The following is a 25,151-nucleotide window of genomic DNA, read 5'->3' as shown; positions in this document are numbered from 1 at the left end:
ACTTTCAATCTAGTACTTCACTGATTGCTGCCTATTGTATGGTAGTTGACTGGGACACGTTCGGTGTAGTACTAGATTTGTAATAATGAGCTGAATTTTAGTATGGTGAGAAGGTCAATAGGACAGATCGGTGAAGTACTAGATTTGTAGTAATGAGCTGAATTTTTGTATGGTGAGAAGGTCAATTCTCCGTTTATGCAATGAAATGGTGCAAAAAGCGTGGGTATTATGATTCCTTGCCTAATTTGATGCTGTTTGAGCAAAACTTTGGGCAACAGTGTTGTTGTTTTCTCCATTTCTTGCAAAATAAACAACATAGTTATCCAAAGTTTTACTCAAACAGCATCAAATTAGGCAAGGAATCATAATACCCACGCTTTCTGCACCATTTCATTGCAGAAACGGAGAACTGACCTTCTCACCATACTAAAATTCAGCTCATTACTACAAATCTAGTACTACACCGAACGTGCCCCATTGAATCAATGTTAGCTACCATTCGTTTCAGCGTGTTGTAACAATATATTTTGTTGTATCTCTATGATCTTTTTTCAGAGGAATTTCGGACAACAAAAATAAACGTTAAATAAACTTTATGTAAGCTTTAATTTAACTTGATTATATTCACTGTTCTATTTTGACACTATCTCATAAATCAAACAATCTAATATCCTTAATTTAAAATTTAGTAGTTGTTGCTTAGGTATATTCGAACTTTTCGGGCAGCAGTTTCATAATAAATGTTTCTCAACATTCTAGAACGTCATAATAAGGTTCATTGCCGTAATATTATCCAGTGAGTTCACAGTCTACAACTAAACGAGCATATATGTATAATAGTAGACAGAAAGCAAGTGGTATGCCATTCTAAGCATCTGTACACTAGTCAATAAGGGGACTTTGTATTGTTAAATAAAGATCAAAAATTAATACACGCAATCTTAACTTAAAACTACACGGTCTGACAAAATAAATTCTAGCGTGTATACCTAAATCGACATACGCAGCGGCGTAAGAAGAAATAATTTATCCCTAGTTAACATTCTAAGAGCCACAACACATTCGCACCTTTAGTTTACCAAATTCAGCGATTGGTACTGTTCCTCGTTTACCTCGGTCATCATGAAACTGCCATCGGGTAGCAGTAGAACCACTCGCCGGGTGCCACCTGTTTGGAAATTGAAATCTATCGTTAGAACATCGTTTGCCAATTTTCGTTGTTGTGTGCCAACTTACCGGGCGATGGCTGATCGGCTTGCACCACTTCGGCCGTAATTTGACCGTCTTGAGAATCTTCCGTTTGGATTGTCAGCTGCTGGTTGGGGTCGACGCCTTCCTGCATTTTGTACTGGGCAGCTTGCTCTTCGGTCATCTGTTGTCCCTTTGGATTTTGGAAAGAGATAGATGATCATTAGTGCCATTTACACCTATCAATAAGTTGATTCAACCAAGAGGTTCAATCTTTCCTTCAACTTCATCAAGAAACATAATTTGATGGAAATATTGCTAAATGTATTGCTTGCATTTTTATTGCGGAGAAGATGGATGATAATGTTGAATCTTGATATAAATACTGATCAACCTGCAAAAGCGAGGATTGAGGTTGATGTTCATATCCTCAATATTTCCCCTCCGAAAGATTGATCCAACCACCACTATCATCCAGTCCATCAAGATCATCCAAGTCCGTCAAACTTTCCCCTCAAGTTGTTTCATTCGATCAATCCAGCAGGGTAAAAGAGTCAGCAGATTGAACGAAGACCATTCCATCAGTGAGGAAGAGATAGCAATTCACCAACGTTCAGCGCGTGGTTCACGGCGTTCATGGTGGCCAGTTCAATTGAATTTTATGGAATGCTTTGAAAACAAATTTCTAGAAATAAAGTGTCACGTTTTTTGCATTGTAAATATTATAAAGACTTGATCATTGAGAAAGTGCCAATTTCGATGCTTATTCAGTTCCATTAATTATTATGAAAAAATAATATTTTGATAATTTTGGTCATTTACCAAGCCATATTCGATTGTTTTTGTAAGCATTCATAAACTCTTATTTATTGAACCCAATATTTCGGATAAATATGATGAATTGGTAAATAGTGGATCTATTTACTAATTCATCATGCTATTTTTCCTAATGTCTTGAGAAGGTTTATGTGTCTTAATTTCTAACACAAGTTATGAACTTCTACCGTTGAACCAAAATATTTCATACAAAATGTAGCTTAAACAATAAGTATAACAGTTACGTTCGAACAAGATTTAATTTTTGCTAATGTCATAGTGAATATGTAAAGGAGTATAGGTTTGGAAAACAAAGACTGATAAGAGGTTATCCATATTGATTTGTTTGTTTCGCTCATTATTGAAAATGTTTGCTTTATCCGTTATTATTAAAACAGGTTTCTCTATAGCTAGATTGATTACTGAACGATAATTAAATTATATGATTTGAGAGTGACTGAGGGTATTTTTGGCAGTTTTTCTCTCTTTGCCATAAGTTTTTTTTGTCTTCCAAATTCCTTGAAACCTATTTGTGTACAGTTTGATTGGCAAAGATGTGACGCCAACTTTAAGTTTATCAGGCTTTAGATAACACCCCATGACGAAGAGAAAAAGCTGTCGAAAATATACAGAGTTTCCCATGGAGTTTCCCTATATCGTTCTAGCATTTTATGCTGAAGGCACTAGAAAATCGCATATGCGCATAAATTAAAGATGTGATATAAAACATCATAAACCAATGTTAAATATTAAACATCATTTCTAAATAATCTAATGAAAATTTACGATACGCCACTTACTTGTACTTGAAAATGTTTATTTGGCAACGCTTTCTTGTTTCCTTTATTCCACCATTCCATCAATTATTTCTTTCTCAAGGATTATTGATGGAATCACGAGGATCAAACCAAGTATCAATCCAATATCTTCAACATTACCCCTTTGCAGAGAGATGGATCTAGCCGAGGTTCGAGCAGAGAGAAAATCTCCCGGCAGTATGAGAGAAGTTAATGCATAAAGAGAGAAAAAAACAAGTGTCCGTGCATGCTTAACATTCGTACACAGCTCGCAAAGCAAAGCCTTTTATTGAATCAATGCGTCGTCGTCGGTGGGTGCGGGGTTGGTTTTCAGTCCTACCGATCCCAATAGGACAGATCGGTGAAGTACTAGATTTGTAGTAATGAGCTGAATTTTAGTATGGTGAGAAGGTCAATTCTCCGTTTCTGCAATGAAATGGTGCAAAAAGCGTGGGTATTATGATTCCTTGCCTAATTTGATGCTGCTTGAGCAACACTTTGAGCAACAGTGTTGTTGTTTTCTCCATTTCTTGCAACATAAACAACATAGTTATCCAAAGTTTTGCTCAAACAGCATCAAATTAGGCAAGAAATCATAATACCCACGCTTTTTGCACCATTTCATTGCAGAAACGGAGAATTGACCTTCTCACCATACTAAAATTCAGCTCATTACTACAAATCTAGTACTACACCGAACGTGCCCCATTCCAATAATGCGGAAGATAATGTATACACCGCATTTCTGTCAAAATTGTATTTTTTTTAATAAAATTTCTATTCACATTAATTCTTCTTCTAAGCTTGAACATTATTACATATTCAAACACTCCCGAATAAAAGTTTAGGGTCACTCTCTCAAATACATGTCATTTTTTTAGGATCATATCTCCGCCTATTTGCGTCCGATTTCAAAAAACTAGATCTCATTCAAAAGATAATATGTCAAAGAAACTTTGGATTTAAATGGAAAAAATACAAAAATGTTTGTATGTAAACTTAAGTTTTCTAAAAAAATGAATAAAAACTTATGGCAGCGTCGCTGGAAATTGGGTCAACATAATTTTATGATGAGAGCGGTAATATAACCTATTTTCTATCAGCTTTCAATCGCTTTTTACCGAACTTAACTAAAAAATCTTGAAAAAAAGTTTTAAGTAAATTAAATCTTGATGTCATTGACCAAAAGTTTGTGGTCACCCCTCAAAATGATGTATCGGCCAAAAGTTTGCGATCACTTTCGTAAAACATAAAACAGTGATTTGTTGATATCTTTGCCATCTTTCGTTCATTTTTAATTCTGCTTGGCTTATTTGAAACATAACAAATGGTACTTACTACATAGACATTGAACCACACATATTTTTTTAAATTTAGATTCTAAAACATAATGTAAAATTGCTTTATTTTTTGCAATTTGGTGAAATGTGTTAACTTCACATAAAATTTTTATATATAAAAATCGTTGAATACGTTAATTTAGTTATTTTCTTTGAAATGATCCAAAATAAATTGAAATTGAACTAAAGATAACGAAGATATCACCAAATCACTTGTTTTACGACTCCAAACTTTTGGCTGATACATCATCTTGAGGAGTGGTGACCCCAAACTTTTGGTCAATAGCATCAAGAAGTAATTTATTTAATAACTTTTTTTTCTGGATTTTTAGCCAAGTTTGGCAAAAATCAGTTGAAAGCTTATAGAAAATAGGTTATATTATGTACCGCTCTCATCATAAAATTTGTGGACCCATTTTCCAGCGACACTGCCGTAAGTTCATGCTTATTTATTAGGTAGAACATTTGGCAACTTTGGGTTATGTTTACATACAAACATTTTTGTGAAAGTTTCACCTGAATCATGTTCAAAGTTACTTTGACTTATTATCTTTTGAATGAGACCTATGGTTTTGAAATCGGGCGCAAATTGGCGGAGATATGGGCCTAAAAAATGACATGTTTTTGAGGGGGTGGCCCTAAACTTTTGATCAGGAGTGTATTGTACATATGTTTTTTTTTGACGAAAAGTTTTTGGACAGCCCATGGGAAAATTACAAAATTACTACTGAAAGGTGTTTTTATTCGGTGAATTCAATGCAGCTTATATTTACATCTGAAAAACTTCGGTGAAGTCACCAGACAGACAAACAGGCTATCTGTGTTATTTCCAGCAACTTCTGCATTCGGTTGTCCTAGAGGGACACATTTTTTTTTCTACATTCTAAAAAATCAAAATTTTCAACGTCTGTTGTCTGTGATTTTTTTCATAAAATGCTGTGTCTGGTTGTTTAAGGTTGTCACTGGTTTTTATTTCCAGTAACTGCTGCATTCGGTTGCCTAAGAGTAAGAGTGACAGATTTTTTTCTGCGATAAAAGAATCAATTTTTTCAACGTCTATGATTTTTTTTCATCAAATGCTGAGTCTGGTTATCTAAGGTTATCACTGGTTTTGTTTTCTGCATCTGATAGTAAAAGAGAATTGAGGTGTCAAATATTTAAAAAGATCAAAATTTTCAACGTCTGTTGTCTGTGGTTTTTTTTTTCATGAAATGCTGCGTCTGGTTGTCTAATGTTGTCATTGGTTTTGTTATCTGCATCTGATAGTAAAAAAGAATTGAAGTGTCAAATATCTAAAAAAAAATCAAAATTTTCAACGTCTGTTGTCTGTGATTTTTTGCATAAAATGCTGTGTCTAGTTGTCTAAGGTTGTCACTGATTTTGTTTTCTGCATCTGCAAAAAAAAAAATCAACGGCTGTTGTCTGTGATTTTTTTTTCATCAAATGCTGTGTCTGGTTATCTAAGAATGTCACTGATTTTATTTTCTGCATCTGACGAATTGAAGCGTCAAATATAAAAAAATATAAATTTTCAACGTCTATTGTCTGTGATTTTTTTTCATCAAATACTGTGTCTGGTTGTCTAAGGTTGTCGCTGATTTTGTTCTGTGAATCTGATAGTGAAAAGGAATTGAAATGTCAATTTTTTTTGTGAGAATTTCCCCGCGTGCTGCGTCTGGTTGACTAGTCACCGGACAGACAAACAGGGCTATTATATATATGTGTGATGTGATTTAAAAAAAAAATGGCAACACGGCAGAATGTTCTGCAATAATGATGCTCTCGTTCACGCGCTGCTGCATTGAAAGGTTGATATGGAGGGGAAATATTGAACCAATCATTTGATCCATGGAATAATTTGACCCATGGTTTGAGCAATCTTCGAGAGGATTGATGAAACAATTTTGAAGGTGGGGAAATATTGTAGAGAAAATTGAAGTAAAATGCGCTATGGAGGGGAAATATTGCTGCGTGGTTGATCAAACGGAAGATAGGGGAAAAGTTGAATGATTGATATCAATCTATTTTCGAACAATAATATACATTCAATGTTTCCATAAAACGGTCAACTATTGATCAATATATGCATCGTGTGACTGGCGCTATTAACGTGATATACTGCCATGAATCGCATACTTGTCCCATTTGCATAGGAAATCCAGCAAAGGTGGGACTGATATGCGATTCACGGCAATATAGTTCTGTATGTTTTTTTAGATAGGGTTTTAGACTAATGGTCTAATGACTTTTGTCTGTACAACTAAAACAGGAACAGGAACAGGAGATCCTAGACAAATTCTGGAAGCTCGTTCAGCGGTTCATGCAGAATACACGAATGCAAAAATGGTAAATTGCAAAGGAAACCATCAGAAGTACTAATAGAGCTGAGACGCATGACAGTAGTCTGCAAGTGGGATCGTTACGCCAAGAAGAAGGCCTCTAGATTCACCATCTGATTTTGTTTTTAGCTAGAAGCAGCGTATTCACGATTCAGTGAAAATAAAATAATCTGTGACATATAATGTCATGAGCATGGTTTTCCGGCAAAACTAATTAGGCAGATCAAATATTCGAATCACAAACGACTTACCTCCTGTGGAACTCCAATCTGGGCGACGGCCTCGGAAACGGCCGCATCCAGTGTTAGCACGCCACCGGCGCCACCTTCCTCGCCTTCGCCTTCCTGCGAGGCCACCAGGACGCACTGCTGCTCTCCGTCGGCACCCTGAGCGATCAGGATGGTTTGACCTTCGGCGTTCTTGCCGGCCACTTGGTACAGTGTGCCGTCCTCTCCGGCCACAATGATCGGCGACCCATCCTCGTTGGTCAGAATCTGCTGGACCTGGGTGTCCTGCTCCTGCTGCTGCTGAGCGTCATGCTGCTCTTGCTGGGATAGTAACTGATGGTGCTGCTGCTGCTGCTGTTGATGACCTGGGAGTTTCTTCAGTTTGGTTTTGTCGTCTTCCGGAACCGGTGCCGGTTCTCCTTCGGCTTGACCGAGCACTTTTCCTGTGACGGGGCAGAGGGTCATGGCTCGCGGAGGCGACTGTGGAACCGGATTGGCAAAGTTGGACGGGAATGGATCCGCGATGCCGTCGTCTTCGTCTTCTTCGTGACCTCCGATCGCGGGTTTCTGTTCCACCTGTATGCCATTGGAAGAGAAGTTTTCTCTTTAGGTTGGTTGTGGATGGATGAATCCTAATAGGACGCAATCAGTGAAGTACTAGATTGAAAGTAGTGAGCTGGGTTTTTGTATGGTGAGATGATCAATTCTCCATTTCTGCAGTGAAATGGTGCAAACGGCGTGGGTATTATGATTTCTTGACTTATTTGATGCTGTTTGAGCAAAAGTTTGGGTAACTGTATTGTTGTATTGCTTATCCAGAGAAATCTTCCAACCTGGCGGAGTGAAGAAGACAAAGAAGACCTGTTCCGCAAACGTCAAACTGCTGCACACTTCAAAAATTATGCACACAACCTTGAAACAAAAATAAATAGTTGAGAATCTAAATTATGTTTAATGGCGTAAAGCTGCATACTAAAGTGCTAAAACTACACCTAATATAGTTTAGAAATAAGTTACATGTTGTGGCAGCAATTGCGATTACATAAACCATAAATGAAACAATTTTCATTATTTTTGAATTTTATGGCAACCAAGTAAGTGAGAGCTTTTTAGCGTGAACCGAGCACTTTTGACGTTTGCGGAATGACTGCGGCGGTCGAAACCACCGCAACCCCGTTGGATTTTTTCTATTTTACCGCAATATTATTTATTTCTCGCAACTTCAACAACACAGTTATCCAAACTTTTGCTCAAACAGCATCAAATTAGGCAAGAAATCATAATACCCACGCTGTTTGCACCATTTCACTGCAGAAATTGAGAATTGATCATCTCACTATACAAAAATCCAGCTCACTACTTTCAATCTAGTACTTCACTGATTGCGTCCTAATCATAATAGGACAGATCGGCGAAGTACTAGATGTGTAGTAATGAGCTGAATTTCAGTATGGTGAGAAGGTCATAGGACGCAATCAGTGAAGTACTAGACTGAAAGTAGTGAGCTGATTTTTTGTATGTTGAGATGATCAATAGGAAGCAATCAGTGAAGTACTAGATTGAAAGTAGTGAGCTGGATTTTTGTATGGTGAGATGATCAATTCTCCGTTTCTGCAATAAAATGGTGCAAACAGCTTGGGTTATATGATTTCTTGCCTAATTTGATGCTGTTTCAGCAAAAGTTTGGGTAACTGTGTTGTTGTATTATTAATTTCTTGCAATTTCAACAACATAGTTACCCAAAGTTTTGCTCAAACAGCATCAAATTGGGCAAGAAATCATATAACCCACGCTGTTTGCAGCATTTCTTTGCAGAAACGGAGAATTGATCATCTCACCATACAAAAATCCAGCTCACTACTTGCAATCTAGTACTTCACTGATTGCTTCCTATTCTCCATTTCTGCAATGAAATGGTGCTAACAACGTATGTATTACGATTTCTTGACTAATTTGATGTTGTTTGAGCAAAAGTTTGGGTAACTGTGTTGTTGAAGTTGCAAGAAATAAATAATATGTAATCAAGTAGCCAACCAGTAAGTTGTGTAACAACGCTACCCTAGAAACCCCCTAGTTACTTAAGTTATAAATGTTCATTAGTCAATTTGCTATCGCCAAGCTCAGACGTTTTCTTCAAACCCTCCGGAGTTTTCCCAACAAGTAGCACCACTACTCTACAGGTTATGGGCTCGACCAAGGATTCGGCGCACGGAATACCCCAGTTCAGCGGAGGTCCTGGATTCCACAACTGGAGATTTCGGGTGCGGATGTTCCTGGACGCAAGCGGAGTGGTCAACACTTTAACGGAAGATCCCCCGGCGGTGGCCGCCGAGAAAATCAAGTTCGATGAAGCGGACAGGTTGATCGGTTTCCTGGGAGACGACTGTTTGGAGATCGTACGGGACAAGACTACAGCGAAGCAAATGTGGCGAGCTCTGGAGAATTCTTTTGCCAAGAAGTCTCTGGTAACGCAAAACCTAGTGCGGAAGCAGCTGGGACGGTTAAGAATGAAGGAAGGCCATTCCATGCGAAGTCATTTGGTGGTGTTCGAAGACCTGATTCGGCAACTCAAACTGCCGTCGCGGTACTGGCGGAAGCGGACTTGATCGTGACGCTGTTCGGAACCCTTCCGGAAACTTATGATCCGTTGATCACGGCGCTTGAAAATCTGGGTGATGACGAGTTAACGCTGGATACCGTGAAGCAAAGGCTCCTAGGAGAAGAAGTGAAGCAGCGAGACCGGCAGCAGGATATGACGGAGAAATCGACAGCGTTCGCCGGCGAGAAGGGCAAGATGAAACCCAAGACAACGTTCAACGGAAAGTGCCATAAATGCGGTCGGAAGGGCCACATGAAGAAAGACTGTCGCCAGAAGGACGGTAGTGAAGCCAACGTTGCTGCGGGAAACAAAGCCGTAAGTTTTATGGTCAACCGTGAGGAGAAGATTCCGACCCGAGGTGAGAAGTTAATTTTCAAGCTGGACTCAGGATCAAGCGACCATTTGGTTAACGACATCAGGGTGTTCTCGCGGTCATCAAGATTATCCAGTCCGATCGTCATTCAAGTGGCAAAGGATGGGGAAAGTCTCGTTGCGAAGACCAAGGGAGTGATAAATGGATGCAGCAACAAAGGAGTTCCGGTCAACATCAACGACGTACTGTACATCCCTGATTTGAGGGACAATCTAATGTCGGTCAAGCGATTGGCGAGTGCTGGAATTTCCGTGCTGTTCGATGGACGTCAAGCTGTGATGCGGAAGGAAGGCCAAGCTATTGCTACAGCTCACCTGAACGGCAGTTTGTATGAACTAGCGGTTAGCGTCGACTCATCTACGGCGAACGTGTGCCAAGCGGAGACCAGCGGATTGTGGCATCGTCGACTCGGCCACCTCAACGAGCAAGCTATGACGAAATTGGTCCAACAGAACATGGTTGAAGGAATCAACATGAAGCCAAGACCCCTCGAATTCTGCGATCCCTGCGTACAAGGTGAGCAATGCCGTGAACCCTTCTGCGGAACCAGGCAACGAGCGACACGGGTGCTGGAGCGAATTCACTCGGACGTCTGTGGTCCGATTGATCCACCGGCGTGGGACGGTTCGCGATATTTTGTATCATTCATAGATGACTACACCCACTTTTCGGTCATCTACTTGATGAACAAGAAGTCCTAAGTTTTCGAGAAGTTTCGCGAGTTTGAAGCCATGGCAACCGCAGCGACTGGAAAATCAATATCAAGGCTCACAGTGGATCAAGGAAGAGAATATTGTTCCAACGTGCAGAAGATGTGGTACAAGGCCAAAGGTATTCAAGTCGAGCCGACGATTGCATATACTCCTCAACAAAACGGCGTGGCCGAACGCTTCAATAGGACGCTCATTGAGAAGGTTCGTGCCATGATGTTGGACTCCCAAACACCGAAAAACTTGTGGTCGGAAGCAGCCTACACAGGTGTGTACCTTCTTAACCGGAGCCCTACGACGAGTTTGTCGTGCAAGATGACACCAGCGGAGCTGTGGTTCGGTACGAAGCCAAACTTAGAGAAGGTACGTATATTCGGCTGTAAAGCTTTTGCGTGGATACCAAGCCAATCAAGAAAGAAGCTCGATCCGAAAAGCGTAGAAGTGATCATGATGGGCTATGCACCGAATGGCTACAGACTCTGGGACCGCAAACACCGAAGAATCATCGTAGCCCGCGATGTCAAGTTTGACGAGACAAGGTTCCCTTATGCTGCTGAACCGGACGAAACGTCGCAGAAACCATTGGTGGTAGTATTCCCGGTCGAACAAGAGGAGGAAGATGGAAGTGTTCAACCTGCCGAAGTCGAGGCCGGTGACGATTTTGAAGATGCAGATGATCAACTCTACCACGATGAAGCTCGAACCGATGATCCAACACCGTCAGCGCTCCCTTCGCATCTAGAACACTGCGAGTCCGGCGGACAAACGTTAGTGAGGCGCAGCGAACGGGAGCGCACGCTCCCCGGTAAGTTTTTGGATTACTTTGTTGGCTACGGAGCAACTTCTGGCAGTTCACTTTACACAGATATCCCCCAAACCTATGACGAGATTGCCGGACGAGAAGACAGCGAGGACTGGTTACGAGCGGTGGACAGCGAGCTCAAATCCCTAAAGGCGAACAACGTGTAGCAGCTAACGACGTGTCCAGCAGGCGTTAAACCTCTCAAGTCAAAATGGGTGTTCCGGTTGAAGGAGGACGAGAACGGAAGGCCGGTCCGGTACAAAGCCAGATTAGTGGCGAAAGGCTATCTCCAAAAACCAGGACGAGATTTCGAGGAAACCTACGCACCAGTGGTAAGGCTGGCCACGATTCGAGCTGTTCTAGCCGTCGGAGTACACCGCAAGTTCTACTTTCATCAAATGGACGTACGGACTACGTTCCTGCATGGCCGTCTCAAGGAAACCATCTACATGGATGTTCCGGCCGGTGTTCAAGCAAAGCCTGGTCAAGCGTGCCGGTTGATCAAGTCCTTATACGGTTTGAAACAATCACCTCGATGCTGGAATGAGCGGTTCAACGAGGAGCTTCTCAAAATGGGATTTACCAGATCGAAGCATGATTATTGCCTTTACGTCAAGCTGAACCCCAATGATGAGCTGATCCTTATCCTGTACGTGGACGATCTGATGGTTGCAGGACGGAATCTATCTTCGATTGAGAAGCTGAAGCAAGACCTGGCCAAGATTTTCGAGATGTCCGACTGTGGAGAACTTCGTCACTTCTTAGGAATCAAGATTGCCTACGATTATGAGGCTGGAGTGATGCAGCTATCGCAAGCCACAAGCATTGACCGACTGATGAATCGTTTCGGAATGAGTGACTGCAATCCGGTTCGAACACCGATGGAGAAAGGGTTATCACTGGAGCTGACGGGGCAACGTACCGATGAACCATACCGAGAGCTGTTAGGATCGTTGATGTACCTCATGTTGTGCGTACGGCCAGATGTTTGCTTTCCGGTTGGATACCTGGGCCGTTTCCAGCAAAACCCTGCTACTCAACATTGGCAAGCCCTGAAGCGCGTAGTTCGGTACATGCAAGGAACAAAGGACACGAAGCAACTATTTCGACGGGATGCATCAAGTTCACCGTTAACCGGGTATGCGGATGCAGATTGGGCGTCGGACACGAATGACCGGAAATCGGTAAGCGGTTATCTGTTCCAAGTGTTTGGATGTTCCGTATCCTGGTGCAGTAAAAAACAGCCTACCGTAGCAACGTCATCCAGCGAGGCCGAGTATGTTGCTTTAAGCATGGCTGCAACTGAAGCAATTTGGCTGCAAGGGATTTTGGAGGATCTACAAGAAACTGCCAAGCCTGTTACCATCTACGAAGACAACAGGGGCTGTATCTGCATGGCGAAAAATTTCGAAACAAAGCGGACAAAACACATTGATATCAAGTATCATTTTCTGCGTGACCATGTGGCTTCTGGATCTCTGAATATAGAACCCATCAGGACCCAGGACCAATTAGCCGACATTTTTACGAAGCCGTTGGAGTTCTCAAGATTCAAGACTCTTCGGACTAACCTAGGATTAACTGTTTGAGAGGGGGTGTAATCAAGTAGCCAACCAGTAAGTTGTGTAACAACGCTACCCTAGAAACCCCCTAGTTACTTAAGTTGTTTATACCAAATGAATGTTCATTAGTCAATTTGCTATCGCCAAGCTCAGACGTTTTCTTCAAACCCTCCGGAGTTTTCCCAACAAGTAGCACCACTACTCTACATAATACAATAACACAGTTAACCAAACTTCTTCTCAAACAGCATCAAATTAGTCAAGAAATCATAATACCTACGCAATTTCCACCATTTCATTGCAGAAATGGAGAATTGAGCATTTCACCATACAATTGGGCACGCTCGGTGTAGTACTAGATTTGAAGTAATGAGCTAAATTTTAGTATGGTGAGAAGGTGAATTCTCCGTTTCTGCAATGAAATGATACAAAAATCGTGGGTATTATCATTTCTTGCCTAATAGGAGGCAATCAGTGAAGTACTAGATTGAAAGTAGTGAGCTGGATTTTTGTATGGTGAGATGATCCATTTCCGCAATGTAATGGTGCAAACAGCGTGGGTTATATGATTTCTTGCCTAATTTGATGCTGGTTGAGCAAAAGTTTGGGTATCTTTGTTGTTGTATTATTTTTTCTTGCAACTTCAACAACACAGTTACCCAAACTTTTGCTCAAACAGCATCAAATTAGGCAAGAAATCATATAACCCACGCTGTTTGCACCATTTCATTGCAGAAATGGAGAATCGATCATCTCACTATACAAAAATCCAGCTCACTACTTTCAATCTAGTACTTCACTGATTGCCTCCTATTTGATGCTGTTTGAGCAACATTTTGGGCAACAGTGTTGTTGTTTTCTCCATTTCTTGCAACATAAACAACATAGTTATCCAAAGTTTTGCTCAAACAGAATCAAATTAGGCAAGGAATCATAATACCCTAGCTTTTTGCACCATTTCATTGCAGAAACGGAGAATTGACCTCCGACATACTAAAATTCAGCTCATAACTACAAATCTAGTACTATACCGAACGTGCCCCATTGCATTTGGTACCCTACCGGCCACACTAGAGTTAATCGCTACAAGAAGCGTTCCAGTTACTTAGATACTTGCTGTATGGCACCGCGTGCAAGGACTTTGTGTGCATGCAACGCATACAAATGACCCCCATGTGAGATCACGCTAGTAAATTTCCCCGGTTACGTACCTGTGTAGCAGGAGACACCACTCGCTTGACAACGTTGAGACCCTGCTTGCGGAGCGCGTTGATCTTCTGCTCCGGCGTTGTGGTCTTGGAAGCGGGAGCACTTCGAATGTTGCGATTGATTGGCGGCTTGCCGGTTTGAACGTTGGGTGAAAGAGAGCTCCGTTGAACGATGTTGGTGGTAACCTTGGGAATGGGAGCGCCACCAACCGGACTGCTGTTGTTGACCACCTTCTGCAATGGTTGTCGTTGCTGTGCGGCCTGAGCTTGAGCTTGTTGCTGTGCTTGCTGGATGGGCACGGTAGTTCGGACTACCTGTTTCACGAGCTGTTGAGTTCCACCGATGTTCTTCCGAACGATTCGTGTAGTCGTGGTCGTGGTCATACCTGGTGGGGTTGGCCTCAGCGGAGGAACTGGCGATGGCTGTGGGGAAGGAGTATTGGCGTTAACCTTGAAGACTCCTTGCTTCGAAACCTCACCGCGATTCACAATTTGAATCTGAGCCTCCCCGGCAACATTCTTGGCGCCAGTGAATCCAGGCTTCTTCACCACTCCGCTGGCTGTTCCATCTTTCACTGTTTTAACGATGACTTCCGCCGCATTGCCTTCGTCCTTCTTGACCACTCCGCCGACACCGTTAACAATCTTCACTGGGGACTTCGCCCCAACAGAGACGATTTTCACATTACCACTCTGTTGAGCCTTGGCCAGTGCCTGGTTCACCGCTCCGCTATCGGCTCTCACTCTCTTGATGGTCACTTCCTCTTCTTCCTCGGGTTCGTAGTCACTGTCAAGCTTCCGCTTGCCGTACGTTTCTTCGTTGCCAGAACTCCCCGCTGTGGTCAATGGGTTGCTCCCGACCCACTGTTTGACCTTATCCATGGCATTGACCTTCGAATTACGGGACGGCCTTCCCCCTAGTGGTGAGGTTAGTGCTACCGGAACGGTTGTGGGAGTTGGCAAGGCTTGGGTCGTCGTTACACCCGTAGGAGCCGGAGAAGCGGTTTTGGTTACGGTGACCGTTAAATTTGGAGCTGGCGAGATTGTAACGGTTATTGGACCCGAAGTAGGGGCCGTGCTAACCGGGGTGGACACAGTAGTCACACCGGGAGCGGCCGTCACTGGCGTTACCGTCTTGGCTTTCTCCGCCTGTTGTTGCTGCAGAGTTCGAGCGGCGGCCGCTGCCCGTTGTTCCTTCTGCTTGGCCAGCTGTACTTCGAAGTACTCCAGTACGCTCTGGCACGTCTGCAGATGGATCAGCGGTTCCCAGGTGTTCTGGTCGTGAGCAAACTTGGTCCACTTGACCAGGTATTCGTGCTCCTTGCGTCGAGGGTTGAAGCGCTTGGCCAAAATCTTTTCGACTTCCTCCTCGACGACCTCGCCGCTACCAGGAGTAGTCCGTTTGGCAACGGAGCGTTTGCTGTGGAAGAGGATATTCTGCTTAGAGTGTTCGAAAGGTTGATATCAAGTATAAATCAGTATCAAGCAGATCCACCAAGAATGCTTAGAGCTTAGTCTACCAGAAGTTGTCCATACTTCACTTACCCCGCTGGTTTGTTGACGAGATTTGGTTCCGGTTTCTTGACCTGGGTGGAGATCGGCGGTTTCTTTACCTCCGGTTCGACGGGCCTGGCCGGTGTCGAAGTGGCCACCGGAGACGAACCGACTTTAATTTCCGGCTTGCGGTTCGGCGTGAACCGATTTGGCTGAGCCGGCGGAGAAGCAATGGCATTGATGGGTTCTGAAAAAAAAGAAAACTCATCTTATGAAGACGCCATAAACTGTTGTACCAATGTTTTATTGTCCATCTCGCTAAACGGATTTCTGAGAATTCTCAGCTCAACAGTTGAAACTTAAATCACAGGCAAACAGACGTCATACATAACTCGCTTTTCGTCGTTCAGCTTTTCAAATACTCTGACGTTCTACTCACAATCGCTCAGCGCGTTTTTGCTTTTCTTTGACGATTGCCCAATAAGGATTTGAAAACAAGGCGTAATAGGACGCAATCAGTGAAGTACTAGATTAAAAGTCAGAAAAGAAGGCAAGAAATCATAACTCACGCTGTTTGCAGCGTTTTATTGCAAAAATGGAGAATAGGACAGATCGGTGTAGTACTAGATTTGTAGTAATAAGCTGAATTTCAGTATGGTGAGAAGGTCAATTCTCCGTTTCTGCAATGAAATGGTGCAAAAAGAGTGGGTATTATGATTGCTTGCCTAGTTTGATGCTGTTTGAGCAAAACTTTGGGTAACAATGTTGTTGTTTTCTCAATTTCTTGCAACATAAACAACATTGTTATCCAAAGTTTTGCTCAAACAGCATCAAATTAGGCAAGGAATCATAATACCCACGCTTTTTCCACCATTTTATTGCAGAGACGGAGAATTGACCTTCTCACCATACTAAAATTCTGTCCTATTGGCGAGATTAAGGTGTGCAATATTAGCGATCTACCCTAGCAGAAATCGAAGAAATTTCCCAAGTCTGTTAGCCCAGACACCTACTTTTTTCTTCCGGTCCACTTTCGATGATGGTTTTAGTGATCTTTACAGGCATTTCCTGTAGGTTTCCTTGTCCCATCTGCGAAAGAAAAGCAACAAAACCGTTGAATTCAGATAAATCATTCGTCCGTTTATTTCTCATTCATGCGATGCCATACCCGGGCGAACGATTGGATGGTGCGGCCCGCTACGATCCAGGTCTCCCGAACCGATTCCTCCAGCTTGACCCACGTCTGGTACAGCTTCCAGGAGTTGACGTTGCCGGTGCCCGCTTCCGCCCCATCGCTGTTCAGCTGGGCAGCCTTCCAGAGCAAGAACGCCCAAACCTTGGCCTTAGTTTCGCGGCAGTCCTTCAGGGTGGACTCCTTGCGGCACTCTTGCTCTTTGTGCTCCTTGAACAGCTCGATGAAGTGGAACACGCTGTGGCACCGGCCGCACACCAGCACGTCGCTTTGCGTCATTTCCGCTTGAGCCTTGCGGATCAGATCCGGATGCTTACCGATATCGGCCGGGTCGATTTCCTTGCCCATAGTTCAATGAGATTTGCCTGTGGGAAAACGTATACACATTAGCATTAATAGAGAAGTATTTGTTAGTGCAATGGGCACGATCGGTGTAGTACTAGATTTGTAGTAATGAGCGGAATTTTACTATGGTGAGAAGGTTAGTTCACTGTTTTTGCAATGAAATGGGACAAATAGCGTGGGTATTATGATTCCTTGCCTAATTTGATGCTGTTTGAGCAAAACTTTGGATAACTATGTTGTTTGTGTTGCAAGAAATGGAGAAACCAACAACACTGTTGCCCAAAGTTATGCTCAAACAGCATCAAATTAGGCAAGGAATCGTAATACCCACGTTTTTTGTTTCATTTCACTGCAGAAACTGAGAATAGGACAGATCGGTGAAGTACTAGATTTGTAGTAATGGTAAAAAACGAGGATATTATGATTCCTTGTCTAACTTGATGCTGTTTGAGCAAAACTTTAGGTAACTGTATTGTTTAAGTTGCAAGAAATCGAGAAATCAACGACGCAGTTTCCCAAAGTTTTACTGAAACAGCACCAAATTAGACAAAGAATGGGGAACGTTCGGTGTGGTACTAGATTTGTAGTAATGAGCTTAATTTTTGTATGGTGAGAAGGTAAATTCTCCGTTTCTGCAATAACATTGTGCAAAAAGTGTGGGTATTATGATTCCTTGCCTAATTTGATGCTGTATGAGCAAAACTTTGGATAACTATGTTGTTTATGTTGCAAGAAATGAAGAAAACAACAACACTGTTGCCCAAAGTTTTGCTCAAACAGCATCAAATTAGGCAAGGAATCATAATACCCACGCTTATTGCACCATTTCATTGCAGAAACGGAGCGTTGACCTTCTCACCATACTAAAATTCAGCTCATTACTACAAATCTAGTACTTCACCGATCTGTCCTATTATAATACCCATACTGTTTGTACCATTTCCTTGCAGGAGCGGAGGATTCACCTTCTCACCATACAAAAATTCAGCTCATTACTACATTCTAGTACTACACCGTCCGTTCCTATTTTTGTATAGTAAGGCAAATTCTCCGTTCTTTGCCTAATAGGACAGGTCGGTGAAGTACTAGATTTGTAGTAATGAGCTGAATTTTAGTATGGTGAGAAGGTCAATGGGGCACGTTCGGTGTAGTAATAGATTTGTAGTAATGAGCTAAATTTTAGTATGGTGAGAAGGTCAATGGGGCGCGTTCGGTGTAGTACTAGATTTGAAGTAATGAGCTGAATTTTAGTATGGTGAGAAGGTCAATTCTCCGTTTCTGCAATGAAATGGTCCAAAAAGCGTGGGTATTATGATTCCTTGCCTAATTTGATGCTGTTTGAGCAAAACTTTGGATAACCATGTTCTTTATGTTGCAAGAAATGGAGAAAACAACAACACTGTTGTCCAAAGTTTTGCTCAAACAGCATCAAATAAGGCAAGGAATCATAATATCCACGCTTTTTGCACCATTTCATTGCAGAAACGAAGAATTGACCTTCTCACCATACTCAAATTCAGCTCATTACTACAAATCTAGTACTTCATCGATCTGTCCTATTCTCCGTTTCTGCAATAAAATGGTGCAAAAAGCATGGGTATTATGATTCCTTACCTAATTTGATGCTGTTTAGGTAAAACTTTGGATAACTATGTTGTTTATGTTGCAAAAAGTGGAGAAAACAACAATGAGCCTCTGCACGAATTTGCCCTGTCCTGCTCACTCCCACAGAACATTTGAAAACAGCGCGCACAGTAAAAGTCAAATTTGACTTTTACTGTGCGCGCTGTTTTCAAATTTCCTGTGGGAGTGAGCAGTAGGCGAGATTCGTGCAAAGGCTCATACTGTAGCCCAAATTTTTGCTCAAACAGCATCAAATTAGGCAAGGAATCATAATACCCACACTTTTTGTCCCATTTCATTGCAGAAACGGAGAATTTACCTTCTCACCATACAAAAATTTAGCTCATTACTACCTGAGAGAGAGGAGACAGCTGGCTTCGATTGTGTGCTACTTAATGTCAAGGAGGACCTGTCACAAACTGTCACCGCGAACCCATCTGAAAACCGCACATTAATGGTGTAAGGTGGTCAAATTTCCAAAATTTCTTTTTAAAATACGGCTCCGTTCTTTGTAATTAAAAAAGATAAAATAATGATGGTCAGTTTTCCCAAACCAGCGCAACGAATCCATTAATTGTTCATGGTTTGTAGCAGCGAACTCAATATGAAAATCATTTTTGACCAATTTTATATTTTCAAACCATTGTGCGGCGCCTAAAGTTGTGCAAACAAGTAAGAAGAAGAAATGTAAACATCGTGACTGTCAGTGAGCTGTCTCCTCTCTCTCAGATTACTACAAATCTACTACTTCACGGATTGCGTCTTTTTTTCTCTTGGACGGGCTAAAACAGGTACACGTACCCTATACAATAGCTATAGGACAGATCGGTGAAGTACTAGATTTGTGGTAATGAGCTGAATTTTAGTATGGTGAGAAGGTCAATAGGACAGATTGGTGAAGTACTAGATTTGTAGTAATGAGCTAAATTTTAGTATGGTGAGAAGGTCAATTCTCCGTTTGTGCAATGAAATGGCGCAAAAAGCGCGGGTATTATGATTCCTTGCCTAATTTGATGCTGTTTGAGCAAAACTTTGGGCAACAGTGTTGTTGTTTTCTCCATTTCTTGCAACATAAACAACATAGTTATCCAAAGTTTTGCTCAAACGGCATCAAATTAGGCAACGAATCATAATACCCACGCTTTTTGTACCATTTCATTGTAGAAACAGAGAACTGACCTTCTCACCATACTAAAATTCAGCTCATTACTACAAATCTAGTACTACACCGAACGTGCCCCATTGGAGTCTGGTTTTAGCAGCATTTTCAAAATAGTAAATGATCCGTGTTTATGTTAAAACATCCCACAAACCCCCCTTTTTCTTACCGATAAAGTCGCCGCCTCTGGCTTGGGGGGGAAATCCGCTGATGGTTGAGAGAAATCGCTTTCGGACAAGCTTCACTGTTTAGTGCTGTGCGCCCAAAGTTCCGAAAACAAGCGCAGCTTTCACGCACGATAACTACGCCAACGGAAGCAAATTTCACCTGCACTTCACTACACGACACTGCCGGGCACTTGGTACGACACTTACAACCCGTTCGGGTGGGATTTTTCACTAATTTTCACGGAAAAATACGGTCCGAAAACGGAGGGAGATTTGCCTTTTGCTTGGGATTTTGGCTCGTCGCTTGATGGTTCGTTCGCTAATTTTGTACCGCGTACAAATGGTGCCCGAATCGGAACCCCTGTGGCGAAGCCGAATGAGGCCGAAATGCGTCGACCCAGGTGGCATTTTTTGGCACTTTGAAAAGACGGTTTCAAGATCTAGGGGAATGACACTGAGCCATTTAACGAGATGACATTGATGAACCAAGTGAAAAGAAAAAAACAGTTTTGACATCCAAGCTGTGTGCCGTTTACATCCATCGACCAATCAGCAACTCCGATCACATCGACGGCACATCGCTCGGATGTCAAAACTGTTTCTTCTTTTTCCTTTAAGCATCGATCAATTAGCCTGTGCACTTTTTGATGCTACAGTGCCGATTCGTTCGTTGGAGGCTCGTTAGATGGACTGTCTCGATGGTTGAATGTTCACTGGTTGGGGCAAAACCCAACTAAAATGTCCAATTTCACTCATCATTCAAGTTCAATCATTTATGCATTTTCTACCCGCATCTCTCTGACTATCTCTCTGTATTCATGCTATTATCAATCCAGCTGGAACCCGGTATTTTCGACTAGCGAAGTTGATTTTTTCTCCAAATCCGTGCGTCGGACCCAAGGTCGGACCTAACTTCGGAAGTGGTGCGCTGTATAGAGTTTTGCATCGAAATTTAACTTCAATTTTCTCCCCGAGAGAGAGAGAAAAGAACGGCAACGAATGAGAATCAAAACAAACCACCAGAAAATGTCAAAATTCGTGTGGGAGAGAAAAGGAAGGGACGAACGAGAATGAACCAAACGTTCATTCGTGACGTCATCTTGCAGTATCCTACCCAGGTAACCACTAAGCATTTAAACAAGCCGTATTTCTGCATTATATCTTCATTCCACCTGCTTTCTGCTCTATCATAGCAGTTCAACTGCTAAACTGTACTAAATTAGCAACTGAACTGCTACTGAAAATGTGACAGCTGTTGCGTAGCATTTCAAATGCACGATCTTTTGGGGTCTTCTAGCATGAAAATACTGCCCAGCAAATTCGAAATTGCATGAATTACCTCTTTTGGAAGCGCAAAGTGAAGAAAAGAGAAATGGGAGAGAGATAGAAAATACGGCGAGATGAGAAATGTGGAATTATACACATATTTTTGTTTTCATTTTCGATAGTCTGAGAGATAAGCATTAAATCAGCCGTATATTGGGCCAAAACCTGCATTTAAGCAGCACTTATGGCGCATATACGACTTATTTCCATTTTTTGACCTGCTGTAAAGGCGCATTTCAACTGCTTACTGGTTACCTGGGTATATATAGTGGAATACAGCGCCCCACTTCCGAAGTTAAGCTTGGAACACATAGCGTCCGTTCCGTCGAGGTTTGCGTTTTTTTACAGTTTTCCCATGAGAAATGTGTCAAACTACTGTCACGCACACGCATGCATTGTGTGGCGCACTTTAGGTCCGACGCACTAGACTGTTGTATATATAGAGACATGCAAAGACGACTTCGTTTGATTGTTGTTCTTCTTCTTCGCCAGACTTTGTTTTCATAATTTTGCTGGCGTGCTCGATAGGTAGCCGATTTGACAGTTCGATAGGTAGATTTCAGGGTAGATTTGGTTTCATTTTTTTAAATTTCTTTGTATTTGTGGATTTTAACATAATGCTAATTCTTCACACAGATTTGGTTTCACTCTTTGCGGGACTGTATTATAAACAGACTGTACGACGCACGAGTTTGGAGAAAAATCCAACTTCGCTGGTTTGCTCTCTCCAGGATGGGCATAATCAATTGAAGCATAATTTTTCAATCCGACGTAACTCGAGAATGTAAACAAATCCGGGTTAACTGCTGCATGCATGATTCATAAAGCAAATTGAAGAACCCACATCACTGTTTGATGATTTATTGCTTAATTTGTTTAACTAAGCATATTTTTCGAAACGACGTATCTAACTATTTTGATGTTTACAACTTTACTGATAGATACACCGTTTTGATATATGAGAAAACCAAACGACGTATCTAGCCAAAATCAAAAGTAACAGATACACCAAACTGGCACCATACAAAAGCGACGTATCTGGCATGACGTATCTCTGACCAACCCGGTGTATGTGTATTTTTGTCAAAATTCATTGTGAAAATGATATGGAATGAGTAGGTTTTGTTTCTTACCTAGTGCGTGCTATATCCCTGGTGATGTTAAGCACGAAAAAACTTATGAAAAGTCTTTTTATAAAAAACTATTTTAGTGAAATGGTCGTCAACATTGACCATGAATTTACTCAGATCAGTGAAAAAGTTAGATACGTCGATTTGAAAAATTATGCTTGAATTTTACTAACGACAACAGTTGATGTTGTCACGCTCACGGGCTACGCGACCTCCTGTTAATTTTTCAAAATGGCTCATACACGGAGAAATCAAACTACCTAATTTTTGGGTCGATTTTACTCAAAGCTGAGTATATCGAATAAACTAGTTACCCAAAATTAGGTTGTTTTCCCTCTTTCCCCCACCGATGTTGTCAAAAACAAACAGAGATGCATCTACCCAATGGGGGTCCTTGAGCCCAATAAGCCAATTTTGAGTAAATGTAGGTATACTCAAATTTGGGTTGAATGAGGGGGGGTCTTGGGTTGAATTTACCTACTCTTTAGTATATTTTTTTGCTGGAGGTAAAGGCAATTTACCTAGTGCGAGTTTAATCGATTTACTCAAATTTGGCTTATTGGGCGGAACTATGGGATTGCGTCAAAAGAACTTAATTTTGGGTAGTTTGGCGGTTCCGTGTAGATGTTAATATTGGGTCTGGCCCTTTTAAAAAAATCCATCCATATTTTACAGAATCCGTCTCAACATCAGATTTACCACAAGGGTCAGCTGTCAATTCACAAATCACAACAAAAACACGCATTCCGCGGGCCGGACAGTCGAATTTTATTAAAAACCGAATAATTTTCAGTTATAAACAGCTTAAAAATATCTAAAAATTGCTTTTTAGTATTTAATAGGTCATTAAATTATCCTTGAAGCTTCCAGAACAATGGCGGAGGAAGATGAAATCAAAGAATACCGCTGGGAAACCGGCTACGAGAAAACATGGTAAGAGCACTCGGTCGGGAGAAAAAGCTGGCGCGTAGATTGTAATTTTTGGTTCTTGTCCCACAGGGAAGCAATCAAGGAGGACGACGATGGCTTGGTGGAGGGTTCGGTGGCCGACATAATCCAAAAGGCCAAACGAAAACGCCAGGCCATGAAGAAAGGCTTCAGCAAACTGGGGATGATGCGTCATTTGTATGTGCTGTTGGATTGCTCCGAGGCGATGACCGTTCCGGATTTGAAGCCAACCCGGTTTTTGTGCACGCTGAAGCTGCTGGAAATTTTCATCGAGGAATTCTTTGACCAGAACCCCATCTCGCAGCTGGGCGTGATCGCCATGAAGGCCAAGCGGGCGGAGAAAATTTCCGAGCTGGGGGGAAGCTGCCGGAAGCACGTGAAGGCCGTGGCCGGTTTGAACAAGCTCAATTTGACGGGGGAACCGTCGCTGCAGAATGGGTTGGACCTGGCACTGAAGACGTTGAAAATGGTTCCGGCCCATGCCAGTCGAGAAGTGCTGGTAGTGATGGGCAGCTTGACCACCTGCGATCCGACCGATATTCACATCACGATTGAGGCGCTCAAAGCCGAGGGGATTCGCTGCTCGGTGGTCAGCCTGTCGGCGGAGATTCGGGTGTGCAAGTTTTTGTGCACCGAAACGGGCGGAGTGTACGGGGCAGTGCTGGATGATGCCCATTTTAAGGATCAACTGTTGCAGCATATCGATCCACCGCAGGCCGGCAGTCAGCAGGAGTTTTCGTTGATCAAAATGGGATTCCCGCATGGGAAAACGGAAGAAGGTGATTGCTATTGCATTATCTGAAACTTTGGATATAATTTACCTGTCGTCATATTCATCTCTTATTTATCCGCCCACAGGTAAAGATCCGCCGCTGACGATGTGCATGTGCCACATCGACAGCACAGACGAACCGTCCAAGTTGACATCCGGTGGATACCACTGCCCCCAGTGCTACAGCAAATACTGCGATCTGCCGGTGGAATGCGCATCGTGTGGTCTAACCTTAGCATCTGCGCCGCATTTGGCCCGGTCCTATCATCACCTGTTTCCGGTGCCACACTTCCAGGAGATGCCTTTCGAGAATCAGGCTAGCATTTGCTATGGCTGTCAGAAACCGTTTGCCGACAGTACGGACAAAACGGTGTACCAGTGCGGAACCTGCCAGCAGGTGTTCTGTATAGATTGTGACATTTTCATACACGAAACGATGCACTCGTGTGTGGGCTGTACGACGATACCGGCCTCGGTGCAGGCTTTACACGCACGGAAACCCGTTGCTCCGCCGATTCCGTAAAACGTGAGATGTGCATTGTGATTGTCAAAATATAGGTTGTAAACCTAATGCTGGAAGTGAAATTTACTGTTTTCCGAAATAATCCCTTATCAGTCTGGATCCTAAACAGCGCAGGCGGTAGACGCAGCGCATTCGGTTGAGGATACTTCACCAGCTCTGGCGATGGCCTTGTACAATACAAATTTGTTTGACGACATGACTCCAAACTATTCCAGTATTGCTTGTGTTGAGTGGCAGCCCAGGTATCTTAATTGATTGATTGATTTGTCTTTATTAAAGAGACTTTCCCCCCAGGTATCTTAGCTTTATTCAACACTGGCTTATGTCCAATGAATAGTTATGTACGAGCTAACTCATCAGCCAATTATTCATTTCCAGCGATTGAAGAATGGCCAATACATGGTGAACAACGTTTACTGAATTCAGTTCCTCGATTTGAGTTGGACAAGCGATAACTAACTTCGACCTAGACTTGGTCGAAGTAATGCAGTGTCAACAAAGTGAGTAGGAC

At 42.4% G+C, this 25,151-nt stretch overlaps 2 protein-coding genes across 2 annotated transcripts; one reads left to right on the top strand and one right to left on the bottom strand.

Moving 5' to 3' along the window:
* Positions 1 to 587: 587 nt before the first annotated feature.
* LOC109426895 (uncharacterized) lies at positions 588 to 20,271 on the bottom strand. The gene is made up of 8 exons (XM_062842668.1): positions 19,944 to 20,271; positions 16,624 to 17,012; positions 16,469 to 16,544; positions 15,507 to 15,702; positions 13,965 to 15,381; positions 6,732 to 7,283; positions 1,237 to 1,381; positions 588 to 1,168 (listed from the first exon to the last, which is right to left on the bottom strand). Exons 2-8 carry the CDS (start codon positions 16,993 to 16,995, stop codon positions 1,071 to 1,073), a joined length of 2,856 nt encoding a protein of 951 aa, XP_062698652.1. The 5' UTR covers positions 16,996 to 17,012; positions 19,944 to 20,271; the 3' UTR covers positions 588 to 1,070.
* A 2,852-nt stretch (positions 20,272 to 23,123) lies between these two features.
* Positions 23,124 to 24,688, top strand: LOC109413631 (general transcription factor IIH subunit 2). The gene is made up of 3 exons (XM_019687345.3): positions 23,124 to 23,330; positions 23,397 to 24,124; positions 24,204 to 24,688. Exons 1-3 carry the CDS (start codon positions 23,272 to 23,274, stop codon positions 24,638 to 24,640), a joined length of 1,224 nt encoding a protein of 407 aa, XP_019542890.3. The 5' UTR covers positions 23,124 to 23,271; the 3' UTR covers positions 24,641 to 24,688.
* The last annotated feature ends 463 nt before the right edge of the window (positions 24,689 to 25,151 follow it).

This window comes from Aedes albopictus, chromosome 3 (genome assembly GCF_035046485.1).
Source record: "Aedes albopictus strain Foshan chromosome 3, AalbF5, whole genome shotgun sequence".
Lineage (NCBI taxonomy): Eukaryota > Metazoa > Arthropoda > Insecta > Diptera > Culicidae > Aedes > Aedes albopictus.
This window is presented reverse-complemented; position numbering and strand designations above follow the sequence as displayed.